At 41.4% G+C, this 23851-nt stretch overlaps 1 protein-coding gene and 1 pseudogene across 4 annotated transcripts in view; one reads left to right on the forward strand and one right to left on the reverse strand.

The window, feature by feature from the left end:
- Positions 1 to 23851, forward strand: part of UBR2 (ubiquitin protein ligase E3 component n-recognin 2) — a 122799-nt gene that overhangs the window by 18016 nt on the left and 80932 nt on the right. For all 4 annotated transcript variants that reach the window (XM_062186131.1, XM_062186129.1, XM_062186130.1 and 1 more), the window contains exons 3-4: positions 15171 to 15249; positions 17180 to 17293. In XM_062186131.1, coding sequence (XP_062042115.1) covers positions 15171 to 15249; positions 17180 to 17293 — 193 coding nt within the window. The remainder of the gene's footprint in view (positions 1 to 15170; positions 15250 to 17179; positions 17294 to 23851) is intronic.
- On the reverse strand, positions 1801 to 2366 carry LOC133756879 (large ribosomal subunit protein uL22-like; annotated as a pseudogene).

Consider the following 23851-nt stretch of genomic DNA (forward strand, 5'->3'; position numbering starts at 1 on the left):
TTAATATTTTGTTAAGGATTTCAAACTTTATCTTCCATAAAATATGCCAGTTTGTCACTATCTTGTAACAACTTTGTTAACTGGTTTTGGCTGAGGGAAGGAAAGGAGGAAGGAGAGGGGGAGGAGAAGGGAGGAAGAGGGAGAGTCATTGAATATTATAACAGAATTATATTAGCCTCAGAAATTAGACTGAGAAATATTCCCTAATCTTACATTTTCTGAAAAAATTGTGATAAACTGGTATATTTCCCCCTTGAATATTTGAGAAAATTTGCTAGTAAAGTAAACTATCAGGGTCTATGGTTTTCTTTTAAGGAAATTTTTGATAAAATGTGATGCTTATTAGGGTTCTTTAGAGCTGTATTTCATCTTGTCAGTTTTGGCACTGTATTTTTCAAAGAATATATGTCATATAATACCAAATTTATTGACATCAAATTGTGCATAGTATTTCCTTGTACTTTTGATGTCTGGGTTATCTATAGTGATGCTTCATCCCTGATTTTTTTTTTTTTTTTTTTGATAGCCATTCATTTAGTCAGGGTGATTTTAACACTTTTAGACCAGACCTAATCATAATGATATTTAACGATGCTTTTCATCAATCTGAACTTAACAGAGACAGTAGAGTACACAATAGATTACTTTGGCAGAACATGAATTCTATGTCTCTTGTCGAATAAACCAGAAATAAAAAACCTTGAACATAAGGGTTAGCACACAAAATCATAGTCTTGAATTGCCGTGTATGGACAACCTATGAAAATACATGCTAACAAACTCAAACAGTCTCTCTTATCTAATTTAAGATGTGAAAAGTACACATAATACATTTTCCCAAGTTTTACTTAGCACTGATGCCTAGATGACTTAAGACACTGAGTTATTAATGAATACAAAAGACCAGTTGGAGACCATGGAGACCGCCATTTCCAAACCGATAAGACAGAGATAGTAGACTTTGGGCCCTGACTGGTTCTGAGATAAAGAATTCCTAGGTGGGAGGGGAAGATACAGTGAAAGTGGGGGTAGGAGCTAGGGAGGAAGTACAAGTGGGCAGAGAATGGCTTTGAGGAATAGATGAGCAAGGGGCTTGAGATAGGACAGAAAAGGTTGACACCGCCCCCTGGAATTCTGCAGGAGGGGGAGGTGACAATGCAGCCAGGGCCAGAGCTGATGGTGGATTCCCCAGCTGCCATGTGGGCTTCATCCCTGATATTAATTTTCCTTTCAAATAACCAGTTTTGGGCTTAGTTAATTTTGTCTTTTATCTATTTTATTTTATTGATTTCTGCCCTTCTTATTATTCATTCTTCTATTTACTGTGGATTTAATGTGCTTATGTTTTCTTCTCCCAAGAGTTATTTACAAGTTCATTGTTTAAATATTTGGGGCTTTCTTAGATAAAAGCTGATTTTTAATGCAGTTATGTATTCTGTTTAGTTTCAGACTTGAAATTTACTGCAACTTGTTTTGGCTTTAACAACATAGTATATCTTGATTATGTGCTTTTGAAAAGATCATATTTTTCTAGTTCTTGGATATAATTTTTGATATGGCTATAATTATTGATATATTTATTGATTTAGATTTACCATTTGCTGTTCATTTTCTGTTTATTTGGTGGGTTTTTTTTTTCTTCTCTATTTAATTTTATGCCTTTTGGGTTAATCAGGATTTTAGCATTTCATTTTGATTCCTCTCTTGGCATTTTTTAGTGATTACTCTAGAAATTATAACATTCTTCAACTTGTCAGAGTAACGTAAAATACTTTTTTTTGTTTTAATTTGTAGTTATTTTATACTGAGTTTATTCCCGAGCCGTAAGTTTTTGCTTCTTTAGTTTCTTCTGGGATATCTTTTTCTTCTGTGCCACCTCCTCTTCTGGCTTAGGAACAATCTGTTCCTTCTCAGTGAGGATCATCTCAACGTGGCACAAGGAGCTCATGTACGTGTTGATCCAGTCGTGGGCTCTGTAGGTCCAGCGGCGCATCTTGGGGGCCTTGTTCACCTGGCTGTGCTCAGTGACCAGAGAATCCACATCCAAACCCTTCAGCTCAGCAGTACTCTCTGCATTTTTGAGCATGTGCAGCAGAAACTCCGCACTTTTTTTGGGCCAACGACCCTGGGTCCAACCCCACTGCTTGGCCTGGGCACATCTACCAACTCCACCGTCGTACCGACGGAATGGCACACACTGCTTCTTTAATGTGACGTCTTTCGGGTATTTGGTGGCTTTTCTTATATGTTTATACCCTGATGGCCTGGGCAGTTTCTCGGTTGTTTTTAAAGTGAACACAAAGATTTGAGCCTCTTGATTTGCATGATTTTGTGGGGTTTTCTGGGTCAAGTGAGTAGTGAACCATTTTCACAGGTCACCTAAGGCACCTTACAGGAAGAGGAAGCCATAAAATACTTGAATATTGCATTTTTAGTTGGGTTCATTCCTCTCATCCTGTTTCTTGTCCTATATATTAACTGTAAATCTTACAGTGTAAAAATTTTTGATTGTAGACCTATGATTATTAAACTTTTTCTGTGAATGTCCAAATAAAATATATTAGACTTTGTAGGCCAAATGTAACCTTTGTTGCATATTGTCTTCTTTTCAATAATTGTTTTAAAATATAAAATCCATTCTTAGCTTGCAGATTGTACCAAAAGAGGCTGTGGGCTATAGTTTTGCCCAGTCTTCATGTGAATACTAATTACAATGTGGTGCTGGTTCCTTCAAGCCTTTTTTTTTTTTTTTTTTTTTAATTATTAGACAGGTAGAGTTATAGACAGTGAAAGAGAGACAGAGAGAAAGGTCTTCTTTCCATTGGTTCACTCCCCTAATGGCTGCTACAGCTGGCGCTGCCCCGACCTGAAGCCAGGAGCCAGGTGCTTCCTCCTGGTCTCCCATGAGTGTGCAGGGACCCAAGCACTTGGGCCATCCTCCGCTGCCCTCCCGGGCCACAGCAGAGAGCGGGACTGGAAGAGGAGCAACCGGGACTAGTACCCGGCGCCCCAACCGGGACTAGAACCCGGGTTGCCAGCGCCACAAGTGGAGGATTAGCCAAGTGAGCCACGGCGCCAGCCTCGAACCTATTTTTTAATTCTCTCAGTTTGTGTTTATCTGAACATACTTTTATTTTGCATTCACTTTGGTTTTTTTTTTTTTTTTTATTGTGGAGAAAACATAATTTTTCCCTACACTTGTGTGTAATAGTGTTGACAACAGATGTATGAATTTTTTCATACCAAGCAGTTCTCCAACTTCTCAGATACCTAGTACATATTCTACAATGTAATTCAGTCTGTCTTCCTGGAGTTAGTGTCAGACCCCATAGGCTAAGGGCTCAGTCTCACAGGACTACCCCCACTGCATAGTAACCCAGGGTGGGGGACATCCAGCCTGGGGCTATATGAGGCCTTGGTCTGACCCTGCCAAGGCAACTGCAGGTGAGACTCGAAATTCAGTACGTCTGCATCAGGCTAATTTTTTAAGCTGATGATTTTGTTTGGCCTGCAAATGATGTTTATAAATATTCAAGTAACCCTTGAAGAAAAAAGGTTCCCCCTCCTGCACTAAGCTAAAGTAATAAGGTGTCACCTGTGCTCCTACTTTTTTTAAGAATTTATGATCATGAAATTGTTTACTATTTATTTATTTTGAAAGACATACTTATTTATTTGAAAGGCAGAGTTATAGAGAAACAGAGCAGAGAAAGAGAGGGCTTCCATCCACTGGTTCACTCCCCAAGTAGCTGCAATGACTGGAGCTGAGCTAATCTGAAGCCAGGAGCTTCTTCTGGTTCTTCCACACTGGTCAGGGGCCCAAGAACTTGGGCCATCCTCTAGTGCTTTCCCAGGCCATTGCAGAGAGCTGGATTGGAAGTGGAGCAGCCGGGGCTCAAACTGGCACCCATATGAGATGCTGGCACTGCAGGCGGCAGCTTTACCGGCTATGCCACAGCTCTGGCCCCCACCAGTGCTTCTGACTGACCATAAATGGGGTTCCCACTAGCCCTACCTTGGGCTTGATGAATTTGCTAGGGCAGCTTACAGAACTCAAGGAAGCACTTTTTTTTTTTTTTAAAGATTTATTTATTTATTTGAAAGTCAAAGTTACACAGAGTGAGAAGCAGAGGCAGAGAGAGAGAGAGAGAGAAAGGTCTTCCATCCACTGGTTTATTCCCCAGTTGGCCGCAACGGCCAGAGCTGTACTGATCTGAACCCAGGAGCTTCTTCCAGGTCTCCCACAAGAATGCAGTGGCCCAAGGACTTGGGCCATCTTCTACTGCTTTCTCAGGCCATAGCAGAGAGCTGGACTGGAAGCTGAGCAGCCGGGTCTCAAACCAACACCCATATGGGATGCCGGCACTGCAGGTTTCCTGCTATGCCACAGCGCCAGCCCTGGAACCACTTTCTTACAGTTACAGGCTGATTATAAAGGAGATTATTAAAATATAAAGAATACAGATTAATAGCCATATGGAAGCGTTATATAGGACAAGGTGTCAGGGTAGGGGTATGGAGCTTCTGTGTCCTCAATGGGCCTGCTGCTTCTTACTACCTCAGTGTGTTCATCAAATCTCATCATTCAAGAGTTTTTAATGGAGCTTAATCTTATTCCCACCACAGATTTCAGCATGTGGAACTGGAAGTTCCAGCCCTATAATCACGTGGTCTTTCTAGTAACTGGTCCCAGTGGCATAAACTCCGGTGTCTCACTGTTAGTTATGATGTTAGCTCTGGATTTCTTATGGGTATTCTATATCAAGTTGAAGAAGTCCCCCTATATTCTTTGTTTGCTGGAAGTTTTTATCATAAATGAGCATTGATTGCATTTTGCCAGGTGCTTTTTCTGTGTCTGTTGATGTGATCATGTGACTTTTCCTTAGCTTATTGCTGTGATAAATTACATATTTTCACATTTTACTAGGCTGGGATAAATCTCACTTGATCATAGTGTCTAATTCTTTTTATACATTGTTGGGTTCAGTTTGCTAATATTTTGTAATACAGAGATATTGGTGTATAGTTTTCATATAATGACTGTCTGCTGTTGGCATCAGGGTGATGCCCGCCCAATAGAATGAGCTAGGACTTATTCCCTCTGCTTCTGTCTTCTGGAAAAGATTGTAGAGACTTGGTATAATGTCTTCCCTAGACATTTCATAGAATTCACCAGTGAACCCATCTGAGTCTGGTACTTCATGTTTTGGAAGGTTATTGATTGTTGACTCTATTTCTTTTAAAAAATGTAAGCTTGTTCAGATTGACCATTTGCACTTATTTTTAAAGGATATTTTTCCTTATTGTTAACTCTGGATTAGCAGATACTATTGGGTATTTTTTTTTTTCTTTTTGACAATTAAAAAATCTCATTCCAGTGTGTTCTGATCTCTGTTGTTTCTGTTGACATTAGCTTTCGTTAGCAAACCTGTGTTCTCTTGGATGAAATGTGTCGATTTCCTCTAGTTGCCTTGAAGATTTTCCTCTTTATCTCTGGATATTAGCAGTTGAATTATTGTGTGTCCAAATATGTATTCTTTATTTTCTTCTGGTTAGTTGAACTTCTTGGATCTATAAGTTGATATCTTTCACCAAATTTGGGAAGCTTACTAATCCTGTAATCCTTCTTCTACTGCATGTTTTCTATTCCTATGACTCTAATTACACAGTAGTGTAATTGAGGTACTTTGATTAGTATGATAGTATATGTATAAAGCTTACATGTAAAAAGAATGTAATTAAATGTGTAATGAATATATTTCTTTATAAAAAGTGCATGCTCAACACATTTAATAAAATAAATTAAAAAAAAAAGGTGTACATAATCAAGAAAATTTGGAGATAAGTGTTTTAAGCAAAGGCCTGACATCTCAGGGATTCTTGGATGCTGTACATACACTGGCTTTGGCCTACATGTCTTTAATATTGCAGTTAGAACTGGTGCTTTAACTGTGTATATTTGTCTTTCCTCTTAAATAGGCTCCTGTAGAACAGATTTTAGCTTTACTTTCCTTTAAAATTATATAAAAATAAAGACAGTGGCTTAGATATCAAATCCACAAATGTTATTGATGAGATAAACAAGGCAGTTAAAGTAGGAGGAGAAGCAGTAGGGGGAAAATGTAGGCAAATAAATATGATATAGAAGAAAGCTAAAGTAGCAGCTTTCATATCAGACAAGATAGAATTTAGATAGAAAACAAAGGATGCAAATAGACCTTATATGCTGTTACAAAAAGAAATTTTGCATTGTTGAAAGGAGTAATAGGCAAAGAAGAAATGTCTGTCTTGAACATGTATGCACCTAACAGTATAGTCTCAACACATATCAAGTGATAACTAATAGAATTTCGCAGAGAAATAGAAAAGTCAGCAATTATAATTAGAGGCTTTAACATCTGCCTCACTTAAAATGATAGGTTAAGATAAATAGCAGAACTATCTAAGTCTTGAATCATATGACTAATAAACTTCTTTTTTTTAAAAAAGATTTGTTTGTTTATTTGAAAGGCAAAGTTACAGAGCGGCACAGGCAGACACAGAAAGAGAGATCTTCCATCTGCTGGTTCACCCCCTAAATGGCCACAGCAGCCAAAGCTGGGCTGATCCAGAGCCAGGAGCTTCTTCTGGGTCTCCCACGCAGGTCAGGGGCCCAAGCACTTGGGCCATCATCTACTGTTTTCCCAGGCCATAGCAGAGAACTGGATTGAAGTAGAGCAGCCAGGAATCAAACCGGTGCCCATATAGGATGCTGGCACTGCAGGCAGTGACTTTACCTGCTATGCCACAACACTGGCCCAAGTAAACTTTCTATCAAATATCTGTAGCACTGGGTCCCAAGAGAATGTGTTCTTTCAAGTACACACAAAAGTAATCTGTATGGTGCTGGTATAAGGATAGACATGCTGATCTGTGGAAATTGAGAAAATTAAACCTTTTTGTTTATGGCCAATTGGTTTTCAATGAGTACCAAGATAATTCAGATGGCAAATGGTGCTGGGACAGCTGGATACTCATGCTGAAAAGAAGGAAGAAGGAAGTTGGACCCATACTTTATTAATATACATGGATTAGCTCAAAATGGATCACAGAACTAAAACTGTCAAACTCCTTGAAGAAGATATGTGTGTAAAAGTTTGTTACCCAGTATTATACAATGACTTCTTGGATCTGTCATCAAAAGCACAAGCAACCATAGAGGGGTAAAATAGGTAAATTGGATTTCATTAAAATTATAAGAGGGTGTTTGACCTAGCAGTTAAGACGTTGGTTAGGATGCCTGTGTCCCACATGAAGTGCTTAGGTTCAATACCTGGCTCTGGCTCCTGATTCTAGCTTCCTGTTAATGCAGACTGTGGGAGACGATGGTGATAGCTCAAGTAATTGGGTTCCTGCCACCCATGTGGGAGACCTGGATCAAATTTCTGGATACCAACTTTGGCCCCCCAGCTATTGCAGGCATTTAGAGAGTGATACAGCAGATGAATGCTCTTTGTCTCTATCTGTCTCTCTGCTTCTCAAATAAATATTTTTAAAAGGTTTATTTTATGATTTTGAAAGGTATAGTGACAGAGGGAGAGACAGAGAAATCTTCCATCTGCTGGTTAACTCTTCAAATGACCACAAGGAGCCAGAACTTCAGGAGCCTGGATCTCCATCCAAGTTTCCCACATAGGAGCAGGGGTCCATCTTATGCTGCTTTCCCAGGTGCCTTAGTAGAGAGCTGGATTGGAAGCAGGGCAGATGGGACTCAGACCAGTGCTCCAAATGGGGTCCCGTCAACACGGGTGGCAGTGTGATCCACTGTGTCACAGTGGCCCCTCAAATAAATATTTTTTTTAAATTAAAAACATTTACACATGAGAGGACATTATCCAGAGTGAAAAGATAACCCTCAAATTGGGAGATAGTATTTGCGAATCATATATCTAATGATCAGAATATATAAGGAACTCCTAAGATGCAATAACAAAAAGACAACCCAATTGAAAATTGAGCAAATAATTTGAATAGACATTTCTCCAAAGAAGATGTCCAGGTAGCTGATAAATACATCATTAGTCATTAGGGAAATACAAGTCAAAATCACAACACTATATCACACCTATTAGGATGGTTGTCATCAAAAAGGCAGACAAGGGGCCGGCACTGGCGTAGTGGGTAAAGCTGCCACCTACAGTGCCAGCATCTCATATGGGTGCCGGTTTGAGTCCCGGCTGCTCCACTTCCAGTGCAGCTCTCTGCTATGGCCTGGGAAAGCAGTAGAGGATGGCCCAACTGCTTGGACCCCTGTACCTGCATGGCTGACCCAAAAGTAGCCCCTGACCTCTGGCTGCGGATCGGCACAGCTCCTGCCATTGAGGCAAATTGGGGGGTGAACCAGTGGATGGAAGATTCTCTCTCTTCTCTCTCTCTCTCTCTCTCTCTCTCTCTGCCTCTCCTTCTCTCTCTGTGTAACTCTGACTTTCAAATAAATAAATAAATCTTAAAAAAAAAAAAAGACAGACAATGGCAAGTATTGACAAGGATGTAGACAAATTGAAGCCCTTCATACATTTTAATGTGACTGTGAAAATGGTACATCTGCCTTGATAAACAGTCTGACACTTTCTCAAAATATTAACCATAGAATGACCTTGCAACCTGGGAATTCCAATCCTAGGTATATGCCCCAGAGAATTGAAAACAAGTATTCAAACAAAAAACTTGTGAAAGTTCATAATAGAATTATTCATAATTGCCAAAAGTTGGAAATAATCCAGATGTCCATGAACTGAGGAATCAGTAAGCATTATCCAGACTGGGGAGTATTATTCAGCCATAATAAGGAAGTACTGATTCATACTGCAACGTGGATGAACCTTGAGAACATAGTGCTAAGTGAAAGGAGCAATTACAAAAAATCATTTTTGTGTTACATCATTTTATAAAATATCCAGCATATTTATAGAGATGGAAAGTAGATTAATGGTTTCCAGGGAATTTATGCTAGTGGTACAGAGTATCTTCAAGGTGATGAAAATGTTCTTTTTTTAAAAAAAAATATTGATTTATTTGAAGAGTTACAGAGAGAGGAAGAGACAGAGAGAAAGATTTTCCATCCACTGGTTCATTCTCCAAATGGCCACAACATCCAGGGCTGAGCCAGGCTAAATAGCCAGGAGCCAGGAGCTTCACCTCCCACGTGAGTGCAGGGACCCAAGCACTTGAGCCATCTTCCACTGCTTTCTCAGGCACTTTAGCAGGAAGCTGGATTGGAAGTGGAGCAGCCAAGACTCAAAACAGCACCCATATGGGATGGTAGCCTGCAGATGGCAGGTTAACCTGCTGTGCCACAGCACTGGCCTCAGTGAAAATATTCTGGAATTAGATAGTGGTGATTATTTTAGAACCTTTTGACTAGACTAAGAATGACTAAGTATACACTTTGAAAGGATGACTTTTATAGTTACAAATTAAATCCCAATTTTTTTAAAAAAAAGTGTTCCATGTATTTGTCATTAAAGGAAACCTCAGTTAATTCTAGAGGCTCACAGTCATACAGACTACACTGTATTGTAATAGTTATACACTGTACTTAATGCAGTAAAATTATACATGAATTGCAAAAGCACAGATTAAATGAAACTTTATGTTTTGAAACTAATATTGCTAAATAATCTTTGGGTGAAAGAAAATCATTAAAGAAATTCGGGGGGGGGGGCACCGTGGTGCAGTAGGTTAATTTCATTTTTTTCCACAAACTTTCTGAACTGCCCTCATATGTTAATTGTACCAAAATAGGAAGTAGGAAGTTCTGTTTAACAGAGGACCCTACATGCAAAATTAATGCATGGATGACAAATTCAGACACAATATTTCCAATGTTTAATATTGACAAGCAATTAATATCCTCTAGTTTCTATGAGGAATTCCTCCAAGTAAACGAGATAAGGATAGCAACTCCATTAAAATGTGCAAAAGATATATGTAGGCAATTAATAGGAAAGGAAACCGTGAGGAGCCAGTGCTGTGGCGTAGTAGCTAAGCCTCTGCCTGTGGCACCGGCATCCCATAGGGGCACCAGTTCGGGTCCTGGCCACTCCTCTTCCAATCTAGCTCTCTGCTATGGCATGGGAAAGCATTGGAAGATGGTCCAAGTGCTTGGTCCCCTGCACCCACATGGGAGACCCAAAGGAAGTTCCTGGCTCCTGGCTTTGGATCAGCCCAGCTCCAGCTGTTGCAGCCATTTGGGGAGTGAACCAACATATGGAAGACCTTTCTCGCTGCCTCCCCACCACCCCTGTAACTCTACCTCTCAAAGAAATAAAAATGGCCAGCGCGGAGGCTTAACAGGCTAATCCTCCACCTTGCGGCGCCGGCACACCGGGTTCTAGTCCCGGTTGAGGCACCGGATTCTGTCCCGGTTGCCCCTCTTCCAGGCCAGCTCTCTGCTGTGGCCCGGGAGTGCAGTGGAGGATGGCCCAAGTCCTTGGGCTCTGCACCTGCATGGGAGACCAGGAAAAGCACCTGGCTCCTGGCTTCAGATCAGCGCGGTGCGCCAGCTGCAGCGGCCACTGGGGGTGAACCAACGGCAAAAGGAAGACCTTTCTCTCTGTCTCTCTCTCACACTGTGTAACTCTGCCTGTCCAAAAAAAAATCTTAAAAGGAAACCCTGAAACAACAAGCATACGAATGGTTACTCAAATGTACTAGCTGTCAGAAAAATGCAAATTAAAACAGCAGTAAGATTATTTTATATGTATTAGGCTGGCAAGCATTAGAAAGCTGTATAATAGCAAATGCCAGTGAGGATACAGGCCCGTGAAAGCCTCTGTGCATTGCTGGGGAATCATGTAGCCTCCCTGGACAGAATGAGAACCTTATATGTATATGGCTCCATCAAAGAAAGAGGTACCTTTCTCTGAAGGGAGGAGAGAACTTCCACTTTGACTATGGCCTTGTCTAAATAAGATCAGAGTTGGCGAACTCAAGAGGCTTCCATAGCCTTGGAAGCTCATGACAAGAACCTTGGGTGATTACTGACGTCAGAAATAAGAGTGTCAATTGTTAAATCAACAACAGGAGTCACTGTGCACCTACTCTCCATGTAGGATCTCTGTCCTTAATGTGTTGTACTATGCGAATTAACGGTAAAGCTACTACTCAAACAGTACTCTATACTTTGTGTGTCTGTGTGGGTGCAGTCTGTTGAAATTTTTACTTAATATATACTAAGTTGATCTTCTGTATATAAAGATAATTGAAAATGAATCTTGATGAAGAATGGGATGGGAGAGGGAGTGGGAGATGGGATGGTTGCGGGTGGGAGGAGGTTATGGGGGGAAAAGCCGCTATAATTCAAAAGTTGTACTTTTGAAATTTATATTTATTAAATAAAAGTTGAAAAAAAATATGTATGTGGCCCTGCATTTCTACTCTTGATTTTATATTCAAAGGAAGTCTCAAACAGATTAAGAGAACATTTACAAGGAAGTTCACAGCAGCATTATTTGTGCTAGATGGACACTGGGGATAATCCAAGCATCCAGTGGTAGGACATTAGAGAAAATATTGTGGATACAACATTCAATATAGAACACTTCCAACATGAGATATATGAGCGGTATTCCCTGCATACAAGCAATAATCCAGCAAATACCAGTATCCTGTAATTCTGTTCAGTTCTGATACTATCTACCTGAATATGGTATCAGCTCCCACAGGTTAGGGGCTCTGTTCCACAAAACTGTCCCCCACTTCAAATGACAGTACCAGAAGGTTGTCACTTCTGACCATCCACCTATAAATCACAGATTCCCATGGCTGCCCACTCAGGTGTGATTAATTTGTTATTCACAAAACTCAGAGAACACTTAAATTTACCCATTTATTGTAAAGGGTATTACAAGGTATACAGATGAACAGCCAGATAGAAGAGAAGAATAGAGCAAGGTATGTGGGAAGGGGCGTGGGACTTTTTGCCCTCTCTTGGGATACCTCCTTCCAGGAATTTCCATGTGTTGAACCGTGTGAAACTGTCTGAACCCAGTCTTTTTGGGTTTTTATGGAAACTTCATTATATAGGCATACTTGCATGCATCATTGGCCATTGCTGGTCAGCCGAACACTCACGTGGGGGAAAGTGGGAAGCCTGAAAGTTTCAAACCTTTAATCACATGGTTTATTCCTCTGGCAACCAACCAGTGGCTGTCCAGGAGCCCCTAGCTGGCAGTCACTTCAGTAGAACAAAAGGCTCTTTCATCACCCAGGAAATTTCAGGGGATTATCTAAATTGTCTGTATCTGGAACTGGGGTCAAATACCAAATATTAGCACAAGATTCTCCTACCGTCTATATCTATAAGGGTCTTAGAAACCAGGGGTAGGATAAGTGGCAGGGACCTAGATAGATAGATAGATAGATAGATAGATAGATAGATAGATTTCTTATTCTCCTCATCTCATTTCTTGGAATTATAAAGATTAAATTAAACTTTGTAGGGGCTGGCACTGTGGTGTAGTAGTAGATTAAGCCTCCACCTGTGGCACCAGCATCCCATATAAGTACCAGTTCACATCTTGGTTGCTCTTCTTCAAGTCCAGCTCTCTGCTATGGCCTGGGAAAGCAGTAGAAGATCACCCAAATGCTTGGTCCCCTGCACCGATGTGGGAAACCCAGAAGAAGCTCCTGGCTCCTGGCTTCAGATCAGCCCAGCTCTGGCCATTGCAGCTGTTTGGGGAGTGAGCCAGCAGATGGAAGACCTCTCTCTCTATTTGTAACTCTGCCCCTTAAATAAATAAATAAATCTTAAAAAAAAAAAAAAGATATACTCTGTGAATGTTTCTTATTGGCAGTGTGTTAAAAGCAAATGTGGGGCCGGCTCCATGGCTCACTTGGTTAATCCTCCACCTGCTGCGCCAGCAACCCATATGGGCACCGGGTTCTAGTCCCAGTTGCTCCTCTTGCAGTCTAGCTCTCTGCTGTGGCCCGGGAGGGCACTGGAGGGTGGCCCAGGTGTTTGGGCCCTGCACCCCATGGGAGACCAGGAGGAAGCACCTGGCTCCTGGCTTCGGATCAGTGCAGCACCGGCTGTGGCGGCCATTTGGAGAATGAACCAATGGAGGGAAGACCTTTCTCTCTCTCTCTCTCACTGTCTATAGCTCTTCTTGTCAAATAAAATAAAATAAAAGCAAATGTGACAACTCAGGATACTGTTGCCAACCCATGCACCTTGTGGCTGTATGAATAGCAACGTAATGAGGAGATCCGTGGCAGTCTATATACTGCCCATGTAGAAGGTTTAGTTTTTTCTTCTAAATGTAAATAGAAATATAAGTTCTAATGTTGTTTTCTTGTACTGCAGTTGACTTCTTGCTTGTCTGATGGTGCATATAGATCACTGTGGAAGCCTTTGGTCTCAAAAGGAGTAAATTGTCTGAAATCCCAAGATATGAATATAAAAAAATATATGTACATTTGAATATATTCCACATACTTCTGTATCTTAATATATAATGTGATTTCCTCAAGTGTTTGGGAAAATTTATCACTAAATTACAACTTGGTTTCATTTTAGTATGATATGCTCTGTCTTTATTTTTAAAATTTATTTTTATTTATTTTGAAAAACAGTTACAGGGAGAGTCTTCCATCCGCTGGTTCACTCCCCAAATGGCTGCAACGGCCAGTGCTGGGCAAGGCCGAAGCAGGAGCTTCATCTAGGTTTCCCATATGGGTGCAAAGTCCCAAGTTCTTGGGCTGTTCACTGCTTTTCCAGGTGCATTAGCAGGGTGCTAGATGGGGAGTGGAGTAGCCGGAACTCAAACCGGCGGCCATATGGGATACCGGCACTGCAGGTGGTGGCTTAACCCAGTATGCCACAGCACTGGCCCCAAAAGACATGCTTTGAAAGAATCCTTCATACATATCCAGTATGAGAAGCGAGTTCTTTTTTTTTTTTTTTTTTTTTTTTTTTAATTTGGCAGGCAGGCCGGCGCCGCGGCTCACTAGGCTAATCCTCCGCCTTGCGACGCCAGCACACCGGGTTCTAGTCCCGGTTGGGGCACCAGATTCTGTCCTGGTTGCCCCTCTTCCAGGGCAGCTCTCTGCTGTGGCCAGGGAGTGCAGTGGAGGATGGCCCAAGTGCTTGGGCCCTGCACCCCATGGGAGACCAGGAGAAGCACCTGGCTCCTGCCATTGGATCAGCGTGGTGCGCCGGTCGCAGCGCGCCAACCGCGGTAGCCATTGGGGGTGAACCAACGGCAAAGGAAGACCTTTCTCTCTGTCTCTCTCTCTCTCACTATCCACTCTGCCTGTCAAAAATAAAAAATAAATAAATAAATAAATAAATAAATAAAATAAAATAAAATAATTTGGCAGGCAGAGTTAGAGAGAGAGAGAGACAGAGAGAACGGTCTTCCTTCCGTTGGTTCACTCCCCAAATGGCCACCACGGCCGGCACGCTGCACCGATCCGAAGCCAAGAGCCAGGTGCTTCCTCCTGGTCTCCCATGTGGGGCAGGGGCCCAAGCACTTGGGCCATCCTCCACTGCCTTCTCTGACCACAGCAGAGAGCTGGACTGGAAGAGAAGCAGCCGGGACTAGAACCTGGCGCCCATATGGGATGCTGGCGCTGCAGGTGGTGGATTAACCAAGTGAGCCATGGCGCCGGCCCCGAGAAGCAAGTTCTTAAACTTATTGATCAGGGATCTGACAGGTCATTGGGGATGACATTTCCTTTCTTAAAATACTAAGAAACTGTGGCTGGTCCTGTGGCGTGGAGGGTAAAGTCACCACTTGCAGTGCCAGCATCCCATATGGGCACCAGTTCAAGTCCTGGCTGCTCCACTTCCAATCCGGCTCTCTGCTATGACCTGGGAAAGCAGTAGAAGATGGCCCAAGTCCTTGGGCCCCTGCACCATGTGGAAGAAGAAGCTTCTGGCTCCTGGCTTTGGATTGGCCCAGCTCCTGCCGTTGTGGCCATTTGGGGAGTGAACCAGCAGATGGAATACCTCTGTCTCCCTCTGCCTCTGCCTCTCTCTAACTCTGCCTTTCAAATAAATAAATAAATCTTTAAAAATAATACTAAAGCACTTCACTATTTTGACTCTTCTAGGATAGCTTCCAACTAAAAATATTCCGTTGTGGAATTAATAGCTATTTTATGATGCTTTTTTTTTTATTTTACAGAGACTGTGCAGTTGATCCAACTTGTGTTTTATGCATGGAGTGCTTTTTGGGAAGTATTCACAGAGACCATCGATACAGGGTCAGTATTGTCCAAATAATCATACCTAGAATTGAATTGTATACCAGATACTTTTTCTTTCTTCTTAAAACCCAATGATTTACTACTAAAGTGGGGGGAGGGAAATAGCAGTGTGTTATTTAAAAACTGCTATACATTATAGGAATGTATTTTGTGTCTACACTTTTTGGAACACATGCTTCCAAAAAGACAATGCAGATATCAGCTCTTCTATATTGGTTTTCAGTTAGTTTGATTTTTTTTTTCCTATTTTTAGATATTTTTTAAGGAGTCCATCTGCTGCAGTGTAGGAGAGGACCCAACAACAGTGCATAAGGCCTTCTAATTTTATTACTTTTTCACTGCTGTAATACAGTAAATACTTTTCTGAAAATCAAGTATGTTTCTTTGTAAGTCAGGCAAGTTATTGTTAAGCCTCTCTTTGTTCCTCTGCTGGAAATCAAAGACAGACCATGAAGATTCAAAGGTTAGAGAACTGTCGTTAGATTGAACTTTTCACCTTACTCATAAAATAGAATGGTAGAGGAGGAATATCTCAGTCTTATTCTTAATTCAGAACCCTGCTGATCAGGACTTTTCCTCCTGTTTTTATTCGTTCTACCAAAGGGTTGATAATAATTAACTAAAATGGCCATAAAATCGGGCTCCTTATATTCTGGTATTTTTTTTTTTTTTAATTCTTGTAAGACAATTCAGATTTCCTTTCAGCTGTACCATCTGTGTTTGGTATTTGTCACAGTACATAAACTATAAGGGTGGGTTGTAATTTTCCAAGTGACTCTCTACCTGTGATTTTTGCAGTGTATCTTTGTATACCTGTAAATAACTCACTTGTAGGGTTACATTAATTCAATTGTGATCTACAATACTCAGATATTTACTGTGGCAGAATATAATAGAGCTCATTTTAAAATTTACTGCATCTAACACCCATTCCTGAACTCTCCCTCATGATATTTTAAGGAAAGCAGAATTTCTGGTTTGCCAGTTATTACTAACAGGTTCCATCTTGCCAGATTTCTTGAATCATTGCCCTGTCTTAAGAAAGAGTGAATAATTCTTGAACCCTGCAGGTGGTGAAAAGGTTATGATCAGGCAGTCCACTTTTGTACTTCCTGAGTCCTTACCGCCTGTCCTTTTAACAAGTAGCGCTTTTTTTTTTTAAGATGTATTTATTTATTTGCAAGTCAGCATTACATGGAGAGAGAAGGAGAGGGAGGGAGGAAGGGAGGGGGAGAGAGAGAGAGAGGTCTTCCATCTGCTGGTTCACTCCCCAGATGGCTGCAACAGCCCGGAGCTGAGCCGATCCGAAGCCAGGAGCAGGGTGCAGGGGCCCAAAGATTTGGGCCATCTTCCACTGCTTTCCCAGGCCACAGGAGGGAGCTGGATCGGAAGTGGAGCAGCCAGGACTTGAACCAGCACCCATGTGGGATGCCTGCACTGCAGGCGGCAGCTTTAACCACTACGCCACAGTGCCGGCCCCAACGAGTAGCTTTTCTCTAAGACAGTTACACCAGTCTTACTAGACTCTTCTATGGGACAACAGCTGTATGAATCTTTATAACCTCTAAATATGATTTCATCACATTCTGGTCACAGAACAGCATTATACCGAGGTAGCCAAAACCCAGCAGGAAAACCTTCATGATCCTCTTAATTCTCCCGATTAAGGAAGTCGTATAGGCAGATACATCCTCTTTGAGATATCTGCAGTTTACTCAATGCTGCCAAATAGTTTATTTTGTTTTAAACTCACCTAGAATAGCTTATAGGCTTATTTAAAATAAACTGAAACATTGAGAAATTTGATGTTTAATTTTATCCACTTCAGCAACATTATTTCCTTACTTAATTATTTATTATCTGATAGACCTCAGTGAGTATTTACTGACAAGATACTTACAGTTTGTTGTTTTTTTTTTTCCCTAAGATGACAACATCAGGAGGTGGAGGCTTCTGTGACTGTGGTGATACTGAAGCTTGGAAAGAGGGTCCTTACTGCCAAAAACATGACCTTAACACCTCAGAAACTGAGGAAGAAGAGGTAACAACACTCCTACAAAGTCCTCTCAGGGAAAATTGTTTCAGCCATGAGTTCTCAATATTTCCAGAAATAGGAATTAGTTTACAATGTGAACAAAGGATATGAAAATAGTCCTTCTCTGTTAGTAGTGAATGGGTGGACATTGAAGTCCTTCGCATTCTGTGGGTGCCGTACCGTTGCTAGTAGTACACGTTTGAAATTCTGTCTTCATTTGACTTTATCCTCATGCATTAACGGAGTGGCAGAATAAAACTTGCAAAATTTGCCACTTAATTCCTGTGTAAGGCTTCAATTAAAAGAAATGAAGTCTACAAGTATCAGACTGTAAAATATTTAAGGATAACATTATGTTTAGCATACCTGGTCCCACTCAATAAATTCATACATATTTTTAGACTTTCTTTCTTTTTTTTTTTTTTTTTTTCAAGATTTATTTATTTGAAAGAGTTACAGAGAGAGGGAAAGACAGAGAGAGAGATACTCCATCCACTGGTTCACTCCCTAAATGGCTGCAACAGCCAGGGCTGGGCCAGACCAAAGCCAGGAGCCAGGAACTTCTTCTGGGTTTCCCACATGGGTGAAGGGACCCAAGAACTTGGACCATCTTCTGCTGTTTTCTCTGGTACATTAGCAGGGAGCTGGATTGGAAGTGGAGCAGCCGGGACTCGAATTGGAGCCCATATGGGATGCAGGTGTCCCAGGCAGCAGTTTCACCTACTACATACTGGTCCCTATTTTTAGGCTTTCTACAGTATATGCTCGAGATGGAAGAGAGTTATATATTTCAAATGTAGTTTTTTAGTCTGTCCTAGAATTATTTTTATAGAACATAATTTTTTTTGCTTGATGTTATACTTCATCCTCCATCTTAGAAAAAACTGGGGCAATTTTGATATTACTCTCCTCTTAGGGATATTATTCAAGAATTCCGCAGATTTTCTCAGCCCTGGGCATTTGTGAGGGCATATCTCTTCATTGTATAGGCTGAGGGTCAGCCAACTATAACCCCACAGTCTAAATCTTGTCTGCACCCTGTTTCTGTCTGGTGCCACTACCACAAGTTAAGAGTGTTGTTTTCTCTTTTTAAATACTTAGAAAAAAAATCAACAGAGTAGTTTTGCTTTGTTTTGTTGAGAGACAGAGCAGCCTTCCATCCACTGGTTTTGGTTTACTCCTCTTGACTACGGTTTATTTTCCTCTTACCTGCTTTGTACATTTATTTTTAAAATATCACTCTATTAGAGGAGTCATATTCTTAAGTGGCTGTAATTCTTTTTGGAATGAAATTTAGTTAAGCAGCAAATATCAACTGAATGAACAACTTTAGTGAAGATTTTGTAATATGAAATTTTCACTTATAAATACTGTTCCCATTTCATTCGAATGCAGATCAGCAGTTATTAACAGTTAGATATTATGCTTAGTAATTTATATGGCATAATGTACCTCACTTAATTCTCAAAACAGCCTCAGTTGGTAGATACTGCTATTACCAATATTTAACAGAGGCAGAAGATTGAGTCTCAGGAATATTAACAGCCTTGCCCAGGGGCTGGCGTTGTGTCATAGCCAGTAAAGCTAGTGCTTTCAACGCCAGCATCCCATGTGGGTGCTGGTTCAAGTCCCAGCTACTGCACTTCCGATCCAGCTTTCCGGGAAATGCAGCAGAAGATGGCCCAAATACTTGGGCCCCTGCCACCCACATGAGAGACCCAGATGGAGCTCCAGGCTCCTGGCTTCAACCTGGCCCACCTCCGGCCATTGCCACCATTTGTGGGATGAGCCAGTTGAACCAATAGATGGAAGATCTCTTTCTCCCTCATCTCTCTTTAGCTCTTTCTGTCACTTTGCTTTTCAATCTTTAAAAAAAAAATCCCAATAACAGATAAAAATGCTATTATTAATAGACATGTGTTTTATAAGTTGATATGTGTATTATGTAATACTTCTTAGAAAATCAGTTCATGAGGAGCCAGTGCTGTGGCATAGCAAGTAAAGCCACTGCATGTAGTGCCAGCATCCCATATGGATGCCAGTTTGAGTCCCAGCTGCTCCACTTCTAATCCAGCTTTCTGCTGTGACCTGGGAAAGCAGAAGATGACCAGGTGCTTGGGCCCCTGCACCCACATAGGAGACCTGGAAGAAGCTCCCTGCTTCTGGCTTTGGATAAGCCCACTTCCAGCTGTTGGAGCCATTTGGGGAGTAAACCTGCTGATGGGAGATCGATCTCTCTCTCTCTTTGCCTCTGTCTCTATAACTCTGCCTTTCAAATAAATAAATCTTTTTAAAAAAGAAAAGAAAATCAGTTCATGATATAAGTGAAGTTGTTTGGATGAGTGTTCAGACTCTAGCTTATTTCCACAGTTGTGATTGGGCAGTGGAGAAAATCCTCATGCATACTTTATTTGTGAATGACAGCATTAAAGTCAATTGTAAAACATGCTTACATTTTTAAAATTCCGGTATTATAGGAATATACCCCATAAAAAATTAAAAGTTCTTCATGACTCCCACTCTCCTCTGAAGTAACTACTGATAACAAAACTTTTTAACACCATACCTTGAGTTCTTCTAGCTTGAAAAGACAGTAAACGAAAGCTGACCTCTCAACAAATGTTTGTGTTCTGTAATGTAAATGCAATCAAATAACTGAAATTACTAGTCATAACTGATAACACAACATAGCATAAGATCTCATTTGTTTACTCATTCCAAATCATTTATGCTGTGATGTGAATACACTGCCTTAATCTTTCCTTGCAGTAAGCTTGCACAAATCTAGCATCTCTTCATTGCAGAAATAATTCTTTACAATCAATGTCACATTTTTTAAAAAGATTTATTTATTTACTTGAAAGTCAAGTTATAGAGAGAGAGGGAGAGACAGAGAGAGAAGAGAGGGAGAGACAGAGAGAGAGAGAGATCTTGCATCTGCTGATTCAGTCCCTAGGTGGTTGCAACAGAATTGCTGGGCTAGGCCAAAGCTAGGAGCCAGAAGCTTTCAGGTCTCCCACGAGGGTCACAGGGAGCCAAGTGTTTGGACCATCTTCCATTGCTTTTCCCAGGCAATGAGAAGGGAGCTAGATCGGAAGTGGAGCAGCCGGAGCAGGAAACTTTGCTCATGTGGGATACCAGTGATGCAGATGATGGCTTCACCCACTATGCCACGATGCCAGCCATCACATTTTTCAGGAAACTAAAATGTGCATACAGACATGTCAGGAGAATAGAAGAATCTACATTCCTGGACCTGCCCCAACAGGGCTAATAAAGCAGCAAAATTATGAGTTCTTGATCTCAAAATACATTCTACAGTGCATTTTCCTATTGCTATTTAAAAATATAGTTCATCATATATTGTTTTTATTTATTTAACAGGCAGGGATAGATTAGACCAATCAAGCTGCCATCCACTAGTTCACTTCCCAGTTGCTTACAATGGCCAGGCTGAAGCCAGGAAACCAATCTAGGTCTCTAACATGGGTGACAGGGATCCAACAAACTTGAGTCATTACCACTGCCTCCCAGGGTCTGCATTAGTAGAAAATTAGAACTGGGAGCAGAGCCAAGACTCGAACCCAGCACTCCAATATGTGATTTAAGTGCACAATTGTCATTTTAACCGCTAGGCCAAGTACCCATCCCAATTCTATATTTTTAAGGTGACATGTCATTCAAATAGGAAACATTTCTTCAGAACGAATGGGTTTTTAGAGTCCAAACACTACTGAGAATGAGTAGAAACCTCAAAAGCTGCTCATTTTTTCTGTCCAGAACTGTTAGATTTTTCATAAACCCTAGCATTGGTTTGTGACAGATGGTCTTTGTGCCCTTCTCCACTCACCTGGTCTGGTCTCTTATTCCATATAGCCCTCACCCAAGTACCAGCCCCACAAACTAGGGACCAGCCTCTTCCTGTCTGTCTCTCCCCAGATCCCTTCACATGAGTAGAGAAGAGGAGGCAGCTGGGAAGGCCTTGCCACCAAAGACTTTACTCCTTCCTATGGCCTCTTTCCCCAAGACATTTGTTAAAATCAAACTTGAGCAAAACTGAAAGTCTACTATTTTAAAAAGTTATTTATAAGTTCTGTTTATTGTAATTCTTTAATCCCTAAAAGTTTTTTACTGGGATAACTATAAGAAGTGGAGTAATGGGGCCGGCGCTGTGGCGCAGCAGGTTAAAGCCCTGGCCTGGAGCACAGGCATCCCGTATGGGTGCTGGTTCTAGTCCTAGCTGCTCCACTTCCAATTCAGCTCTCTGCTATGGCCTGGGAAAGCAGTAGAAGATGGCCCAAGTCCTTGGGCCCCTGTACCAGCGTAGGAGACCTGGAAGAAGCTCCTGGCTCCTGGCTTTGAATCGGCACAGCTCTGGCCATTGCAGCCAACTGGTATGAACCAGCAGATGGAAGACCTCTCTCTCTGTCTCTACCTCTCTCTGTAACTCTGTCTTTCAAATAAATAAAATGAATCTTTAAAAAAAAAAAAAAAGTGGAGTAATATGACCAAAAAAGATCTGTTCTGGAATGGGTGAGGTTCGTGTTAGCAGTACCTACCCCTGAGCCAATCAGGAGCCAGGAGCTTCACCCTCATCTGCCACGTGAGTGCCGCCCAAGCACTTTGACCATCATCTTCTGTTGCCTTCCCAGACACATTAGCAGGGAGCTGGATGGGAAGTGGAGCTTGAACCTGCGCCCATATGAGATGCTGGCGTTGCAGGCAGTGACTTAACTCTCTACCCGACAGTGCTGCTCCCCATCCCCTTCTTTTTTATTCTACCTTCTCCAGTTGTTTTCTGTCACTTCTACCATGTGTATCTTTAGTGTCAGTGCAAAAATATTCTGTGCCATGCATATTTTCAAGAATATTCTGATGCCCATCCCATGATGGTAAAACATTGCTTTTCTACTTTTTTAAAATATATATTATTTATTTATAATATATATACAATATATATATTTTAAAAATATATATTATTTATTTCAAAGTCAGAGTTACAAAGAGAAAGAGACAGAGAGAGAGAGAGATCTTCCATCCACTGGTTCACTCCCCAAATGGCTGCAACAGCCAGGGCTGGGCCAGGCCAAAGCTAGGAATCAGGAGCTACTTCCAGGTCTCCCATGTGGGTACAGGAGCTCAAGCACTTGGGCTGTCTTTGACTCCTTTCCCAGATGTATTAACAAGAAGCTGGATTGGAAGTGGAGCAGCTGGAACTCAAACCAACACCCATATGGGATGCCAGGATTACAGATGGCAGTCAACACACTGTGCCACAGTGCGGGCCACAAAGCATTGCTTTTTCTAATTGAGAAATAAATAATATGCTATTTATCCATTAAGCTAAATAAAGTGTTTAGATTTAAGATAAAATATTGATTAAAGATTATATAAAATGCCTCACTAACCTTTACTGAAAGGATATCATGGTAAACACAGTATATGTTTAAAGTAACACTTTGTTACATTAACCTAAAAATTTAGTGACTCATTCACTGTTGATTTTTTTTTAAGAAGTAATCCAAGACTCAAAGGCAGAATTGGATATTAGTGGTTCTCAACTTGGGTATTTCCCTACCTTCCATAGCTGATCATTTGGCAAGGTCTGGAAATAATTTTCATTTTCATGACTGGGGTTAGGAATGCTATTATAGGACAGGATCCTGCAATCCATCAGCCCCCATAACAAAGAATTCCTTCCGTTGGCTCACTCCCCAAATGGCCACAACGGCTGGAGCTGCACCGATCCGAAGCCAGAAGCCAGGTGCCTCTTCCCAGTCTCCCACACAGGTGCAAGGGCCCAAGCACTTGGGCCATCCTCTGATGATTTCCCAGGCAATAGCAGCTGAATTGGAAGAGGAGCAGCTGGGAATAGAACTGGTGCCCATATGGGATGCCGGCACCACAGGTGGAGGAGCGGAGGATTAACCTTCTGCACCACAGCATTCACTGTTAATTCTAACATGTGAAGTTCCTTGTTAACATGCATGTGCATCTTACCTGCTAAAAGAAAACAGTGAATGATTCTTAAAACATCAAGAGGCAGTTTTCATCTTTAAAACTGGAAAAATCAGGGGGCTAGCACTGTGGTTGTATCAGGTAAAAGCCTCTGCCTACCTGCAGTGTCAGCATCTAATATGGGTGTTGGTTCGAGTCCCAGCTCCTCCACTTCTGATCCAGCTCTCTGCTATGGCCTGGGGAAGCAGTAGAAGATGGCCCAAGTCCTTGAGCCCCTGTACCCACAAAGGAGACCCAGAAGAAGTTCCTGGTTCCTGGCTTCAGATCAGTCTAGCTCTGGCCATTACAGCCATTTGGGGAGTGATCCAGTGGATGGAAGACTTTCTGTCTCTCTCTTTCTCTCTCTATCTCTCTCTCTCTCTGTCTTTAACTGACTTTCAAATAAACAAACATTTAAAAAGTAAAGCAAGCCCACTTTTTAAAAAAAATAAATAAAATTGGAAAAATCAAGTGCCCCTTTACACCCAAAAAACTGAATATTATTTGTCCACCCTTAAATAACATTTTTTGTTTAATCTGCAAATTGGGGTTAGCATGATATAAAGC

The sequence above is a fragment of the Lepus europaeus genome, chromosome 3 (genome assembly GCF_033115175.1).
Source record: "Lepus europaeus isolate LE1 chromosome 3, mLepTim1.pri, whole genome shotgun sequence".
In the NCBI taxonomy this organism is placed as follows: domain Eukaryota; kingdom Metazoa; phylum Chordata; class Mammalia; order Lagomorpha; family Leporidae; genus Lepus; species Lepus europaeus.